Raw genomic sequence first — 7500 nt, 5'->3', positions numbered from 1 at the left:
TCATGGATTTCACCAGTATCTCAGTATTCTCTGACTTCTCTGCCTATACAGAAACAGTCTACCATATTTAAAGTTACACACAAAGAGAAGGAGTGACCTACTAGTATGAATATGCAAGGTAAAGGTGTGGTGTGTGGGGGATGTGGCCTTTTGGGTGACGTCAAGTCTGACCAGCTTCTATTGTCTTTTAATTAAAACTACCCCCTTTCCTGGGAAGTCCTTCAGAGGCCTGGACACATGCTGTTCTACAAACATTAACATTTCACACCTGGTGATAGGCAAAAGGCATCTAGACAGGCTTTCATTGAATTCTAATCATTCAAGGATAAACAATAGATACACTGCATAAAGACCAAAGACACACACAGGGTACACATGGGTACAAAAAATCACAGATGACCATAAGAAGTACGCAGTATGTACATTTACAGAAATGAGGCTGATTCACAACACTTTCAGTAGCAACAGGCTCAATACCGTAGCAACAGCCTCAATGTCCGGATACTATAGCAACAGGCTCAATACTATAGAAACAGGCTCAATGTCCTTATACTGTAGCAACAGGCTCAATGTCCATATACTATAGCAACAGCCTCAATACTATAGCAACAGGCTCAATGTCCTTATACAGTAGCAACAGCCTCAATACTGTAGCAACAGGCTCAATGTCCGTATACTATAGCAACAGGCTCAATATCCTTATACAGTAGCAACAGGCTCAATGTCCTTATACCGTAGCAACACGCTTAATACCGTAGCAAAAGTGTGTGGGCAGTGGTAGTGTAGTGGTTAAGGAGCTGGGCTAGCGTGCAGTAGCCTGAAAGTTGTCGGTTCAATTCCCGGCTTCCACCGTTGTGCCCTTGAGCAAGGCACTTAACCCCAAGTTGCTCCGGGGACAATGTGATCCCTTGTAATATAGCTGACATATGTAAGTCACTTTGGTCAAGAAGTGTCTGCTAAATGTAATGTAATGTAATGTAATGTAACACGCTTAATACCGTAGCAACAGGCTCAATACCGTAGCAAGAGGCTCAATGTCCTTATACTGTAGCAACAGGCTCTATACCGTAGCAACAGGCTCAATACTGTAGCAAAAGACTCAATACTATAGCAACAGGCTTAATACTGTAGCAACAGGCTCAATGTCCGTATACTATAGCAACAGGCTCAATACCGTAGCAACAGGCTCAATACTATAGCAACAGGCTCAATACCATAGCAACAGGCTCAATACTGTAGCAACAGGCTCAATGTCCTTATACAGTAACAACAGCCTCAATACTGTAGCAACAGGCTCAATGTCCGTATACTATAGCAACAGGCTCAATGTCCTTATACTGTAGCAACACACTTATACGGTAGCAATACCGTAGCAACAGGCTCAATACTGTAGCAACAGGCTCAATACCATAGCAACAGGCTCAATACCGCAGCAACAGGCTCAATACCGTAGCAACAGGCTCAATGTCCGTATACATTTATACTTTAGATAAATCAAGTTCATGACTAATGCCATAGCAGCTTATGCTACTCATAACCAAGAGGTATTAAAGTTCATGACTAATGCCATAGCAGCTTATGCTACTCATAACCAAGAGGTATTAAAGTTCATGACTAATGCCATAGCTTATGCTACTCATAACCAAGAGGTATTTGGGATCCAGCAGATTTAAATTTTAGAACAGAACAGGCCATTCTTAGAAAAGGCTCCTATATTTGCCCTGAGAGTGTAGGGTCCAGGTCAACACTAGATGATGTAGGGTCTCTGTAGGTCAACACTAAGATGATGTAGGGTCTCTCTAGGTCAACACTAAGACGATGTAGGGTCTCTGTAGGTCAACACTAAGATGATGTAGGGTCTCTGTAGGGCTCTGAGTTGGGTGCACACACTCTCACACACACTCACTCACCCTCACACACTCACTCTCACACACGCACACTCACTCACACATACATACATACATACATACATACATACATACATACATACATAAACACAAGTCGTGTTGAGAGTGTACATGTTTAATACAACCATAAAAAGGAGACAATTTTAGACTGTAAACATAAATATTATTAATTATAATACACACACTAAAAACTGTCAGTCAGGTTAACATGTGTGTGTGTGTGTGTATCATGTGGAGGGCTGTGCGTGTGTGTGTGTGTGTGTGTGTATCATGTGGAGGGATATGTGTGTGTGTGTGTGTGTGTCATGTGGAGGGCTGTGTGTGTGTGTGTGTGTGTATCATGTGGAGGGCTGTGTGTGGCTGTGTGTGTCTCTGTGTGTGTGTGTATCATGTGGAGGGCTGTGTGTGTGTGTGTGTGTGTGTGTGTGTGTGTGTGTGTGTCATGTGGAGGGCTGTGTGTGTGTGTGTGTGTGTGTATCATGTGGAGGGCTGTGTGTGTGTGTGTGTGTGTGTGTGTGTGTGTGTGTATCATGTGGAGGGCTGTGTGTGTGTGTGTGTGTGTGTATCATGTGGAGGGCTGTGTGTGTGTGTGTGTGTGTGTGTGTGTGTATCATGTGGAGGGCTGTGTGTGTGTGTGTGTGTGTGTGTGTATCATGTAGAGGGCTTGAACTTGAGGGCCAGTGTGTCCAGCTGGGTCAGCAGTCGCTCCTCCTCTGCAGCAGAGGCCCTGGTGGAGGCCAGCGGTAGGTGTGTGTTCACCGCCTTACGGTCTGCAGCACACACACACACACACACACACACACACACACACATACAGGGTTATTACACAAACATACATGTATACAAATCCAGCGGTAGGTGTGTGTTCACCGCCTTACAGTCTGCAACACACACACACACACAGACACACACACACACACACACACACACACACACACACACACACACACACACACACAGACACAGACACAGACAGACAGACACAGACAGACACACACACACACACAGACGTACCCTGGTAGAAGGCTCCACTGGGTTGTTTGGTGGCGGCGTGGCTAGCGCAGAGCCAGGTGATGGTGTCGGCTCCCTGAGCCTCAGAGCGGAGACGGTCCTTCATCTTAGCGTGGAAATCAGGCATCGAGGAGCGCACCGCTACACACACACACACGCACACACACACACACACAGGGTCACAAACATCTGTGAGGTCATCACACAGTACTGGCTCTGCTGCTACACAAAATGATTAAAGCGATGGTTCGGAGTAATTTCACCCTAGGGTCCTTTGCACCATGACCCCGAGCCAAACACCCTCCCAGAACCTGTTTTCCCTTGCGCAGCGGTAGATAGCAGTAGAGAGTAGAATCCATCAGGCAAGTGTAATTTAAATAAACTCCTGGTGTACTTACAAACTTTCCAATGCCTCGTTTTATGAGTAAAGAACATAGTTGTACTACTGTAGAAGTTTTGTACCATTCTGGGCATTATTAGTGGGGTCATTTACGAGATACTAAGTTGGTTCCATTACGACTGCAGAAACTCATTAGTTTCTGACAGCGCTACTCGACCAGGGTTCGACCAAGGGAAAACAGGTTCCGGGAGGGTGTTTGGCTCGGGGTCATGGTGCAAAGGACCCTAGAGTGAAATTACTCCGAACCATCGCTTTAATCACTGATCACACACACACACAAATATGTCCAGATACACACTTACATGCATACACACACACACACTCACTCACACATACAAATATGTCCAGATACACACACACACACACACACACACACACACACACACACACACCTGGGGTGTCGGCCCAGCCAGGATGCATAGAGGAGAAGTGGATCTCTTTATGCTGCTGAGCCCAGCGCTCTGTGAGAGTAACCTGCTGCCTCTGAAACAACAAACAAATTCAACAAGAACAACATCAACAACAACATCAACACAAACATCATCATCATCAACAACAACAACAACAACAACAACAACAACAACATCATCATCATCATCAACAACAACAACATCATGAACCCTCAAAGCCTTAAAGGATCCTTAGCATCTCTCATACACAGAATGCAGTGCAAAGGGCTTTACATTTGGAGCATTTGAATAGAGAAATGAACAGGTATGATAAGGGATCAGATTCCAAAAATAATTCAGTGGAAATGCATGGATTCCAGTTTCTTCCAGTAGCAGCAACTGGAATCCATGCATTTCCACTGAATTATTTTTGGAATCTGATCATACCTGTTCATTCTTACTCGTCGCTCGACTTATCTTGACTAAATTCAAGATGGATGCAAACGCTAAACTTCGTGAAGATACTGTCTGTATAAATCGTCTTGTAAGTAAACTACCAGTGCTTTTTCAAAGTTCTCAATGTCTCGTTTTAAATGTCAAGGCCCTCGGAAGTCTACCAATGAAGTGTGGAGATACATTGAGCCTCGTAAATGGGTGTAAAACAGTGATTTATTTGCATGGCTAGCCCGATGCCGAAGCACCACCATTGAAAAAGCTGTTGGTAGCATCGGCTAACTAGCGCCAGATTTTGGAGTGCAGGGGACAAGCCGAGATGGGCTATGAGACATACGTTCACACTCGGTATCATGTTTCAATACACTTTAGGTCAATATCACACCGGAATTCTCCTTTAAGGAACACCACGACCAAAAGACTGACAGCCTTAACCCTTAAGCCCCTAAAAGCACACCATATGGCAACTGTGGCAAGGAAAATCTCCCATATTCCAGGAAGAAACCTTGAGCAGAACCTGACTTAATAGGGGGAGCCCATCTGCTTCTGGCTGGCAGCAGTCAAATGTAGCATAATCTGTAAAAGTAGTGTTACGACCCCCTGTGCCCCCTGCAGGTCCTGGCGTGTCAGTGCAGGGGCTGGGCTGGGCCTGCTTAGGCTAATTACATTATTAGGTGCACCTGTATTGGGTGGGGCTATGAAAGGGGTTCTCTCTCTCTCTCGGTAGGCACTTTTTCCCTCCTTTCCTGCAGGCACTTTGATAGTCCTCTACACAGTTAATAAATGGTTAAATTTGAAACTGTTGTTGTCTCTCTTTATGTTGCGGTCTGTTCACGAGCTGGCCGTAACAGTAGTCTACAACAGTGTTTTTCAACCACTGTGCCGGGGCACACTAGTGTGCCGTGAGAGATCATCAGGTGTGCCGCAGAAAATTACCCAAATGTCACTCACTGGTCCAGAAAAGCAACTGTTGCATCAAAGAATTTATAACCACATGCTCTCATTGATTGTATGATTGCACATTGTGGCATGCAGGCATTGTACAACGGGGGCCCCATATCCAGTATTCACAGAATCATCACATATCAAGTTCATAACAACAATTAATTTAGATATAGTCACCTACAAATGAAACAGAGGGCGCTTGTTTTATTGAGCAGGTCCTGCATAGAAGCCATAATAAGGCCATATCTGTGTATTATTTGAAATTTTAGGCTATGGTATGTTTATTTTTTCTTCACACAGGATGTTAGTGTGCCGTGGGACATTTTAAGTGTGAAAAGTGTGCCGTGGCACAAAAAAGGTCGAAAAACACTGGTCTACAAGATCAAATGAGTTAACTAAAGACTGATATCCACTGAACTCGCCTGCTTGATGTACAGAGGCAGGGTGTTCCATAGTTTGGGGGCATAATGGATAAAAGCAGCTTCTCCACTTTGTTTGTGGAGCACTTTGGGTACGATTAAAAGATTAGAATTGGATGATCTAAGTTTCCTTTGTGGTTGATAAGATATTAAAAGCTCAGAGATATTTGAAGGTGCAATGCCATTCAGAGCTTTGTAAGTAATTAACATAACCTTAAAATCAATTCTATAGGAAACAGGGAGCCAGTGCAGTTCAGCTAACACAGGGGTGATGTGTTCTCTCTTCTTGGTCTTAGTTAAAAGGGACCTGGGATCTAAACGCTTAGACATTCAGGAGCTCCTCAACTTAATAAAACTCCACAGCGGGGTGTGTTTGTGTGTGTGTACCTTGTTCTGGGCGTAAGCCATGGTCCCATCAAACGATCCTTTCTCAAACTGCAGATCCTCCACATTAAGCTTCTGAACCAGCATCCCACCAGAAGACACAGTCACCTACACACACAGTCAGTAAGCACACAGACACACACACAGTCAGTAAGCACATAGTCAGTAAGCATACAGACATGCGCACACACACACAGTCAGTAAGCACACACACACACACACACACAGTCAGTAAGCATATAAGTATAGTATAGTATATATACTTTTTTGATCCCGTGAGGGAAATTTGGTCTCTGCATTTAACCCAATCGGTGAATTAGTGAAACACACTCAGCACACAGTGAACACACAGTGAGGTGAAGTACACACTAATCCCGGCGCAGTGAGCTGCCTGCATCAACAGCGGCGCTCGGGGAGCAGTGAGGGGTTAGGTGCCTTGCTCAAGGGCACTTCAGCCGCGGCCCACTGGTCGGGGCTCGAACCGGCAACCCTCCGGTTACAAGTCCAGAGTGCTAACCAGTGGGCCACGACTGCCCCGACATGCACATGCGCACACACACACACACACACACACATACACACGCACACACACAGTCAGTAAGCATATAGACATGCGCACACACACACACGCACACACACAGTCAGTAAGCACACAGACACACACAAAGTCAGTAAGCACACAGACAGACAGACAGACAGACAGACACACACACACACACACACACACAAACACAAACACAAACTCACCACGCGTGGGTCCGGCGACTGCTTCAGGGCAGGGATTAACGCTGTTGTCATGATGTATGTACCTAGCACCCACACACAGGATCAAACACACACACACACACACACATCAAACACATTGAAATCTGTGTGTGTTTGTGTCTGTGTGTGTGTGTATATGTATATGTATGTGTGTGCATGTGTGTGTGCGTGTGTGTGTGTGTGCGTGTGTGTGTGCGTGTGTGTGTGTGTGCGTGTGTGTGTGTGTATATTCCGTTTAAGGTGTTTTCATGACCCAATATTCCATTTACAACAGGCATATGCTAGGGTGTGCGAACGCTTTATTAGTACCCACACCACACCTTTCCAGCAGCAATCTAGGTTTTGAGGCAGTAACGACTCTTTGGTATCACTCTGGCCTTGTGCTTTTGATGGGTGGAGGTCTCGACTCTTTCATAAAAAATTAAAAAATATGAAAACGCTTTTTTTCTGATTCCATGTTTCTACCACATTCTCTTAAAACCTTTTGGCATGTGGCAGTGTTATTTTCAGTCAGAACAAACATACAAACAAACATTTAGTTAACATTGTCGTCACGGCTTGTACTGAATGTGCAGTGGAAAGTACTGATGGCAGCAGCAGGCCAAAAAAATAAATAAAAAAAATCACTGACTTTGATTGCAAAACAATTGTATGATATTTTCAGGGTCCCTGCAATAGAGATGGTACTGACAGTAGCTTTAAGAACATGCCGGGACCCAGTAAGTACTGACAGTAGTTTTGAAAACATGCCGGGACCCAGTAAGTCTATGACATTCTCTATCACTGTATAAGAAACAGAAGAAGTCAAGTGCATCTACAAATGAACT

The 7500-nt window shown here is 44.7% G+C and overlaps 1 protein-coding gene across 1 annotated transcript in view; it reads right to left on the bottom strand.

Moving 5' to 3' along the window:
* Nucleotides 1–2450: 2450 nt before the first annotated feature.
* dhrs12 (dehydrogenase/reductase (SDR family) member 12) overlaps nt 2451–7500 on the bottom strand; it is a 16237-nt gene continuing 11187 nt past the window's right edge. The window contains exons 6-10 of the mRNA XM_042084370.1: nt 6656–6717; nt 5912–6016; nt 3711–3801; nt 2922–3059; nt 2451–2677 (exon numbers count right to left, since the gene is read on the bottom strand). Coding sequence (XP_041940304.1) covers nt 2559–2677; nt 2922–3059; nt 3711–3801; nt 5912–6016; nt 6656–6717 — 515 coding nt within the window. The 3' untranslated portion in view covers nt 2451–2558. The remainder of the gene's footprint in view (nt 2678–2921; nt 3060–3710; nt 3802–5911; nt 6017–6655; nt 6718–7500) is intronic.

The sequence above is a fragment of the Alosa sapidissima genome, chromosome 2 (genome assembly GCF_018492685.1).
Source record: "Alosa sapidissima isolate fAloSap1 chromosome 2, fAloSap1.pri, whole genome shotgun sequence".
Lineage (NCBI taxonomy): Eukaryota > Metazoa > Chordata > Actinopteri > Clupeiformes > Clupeidae > Alosa > Alosa sapidissima.
This window is presented reverse-complemented; position numbering and strand designations above follow the sequence as displayed.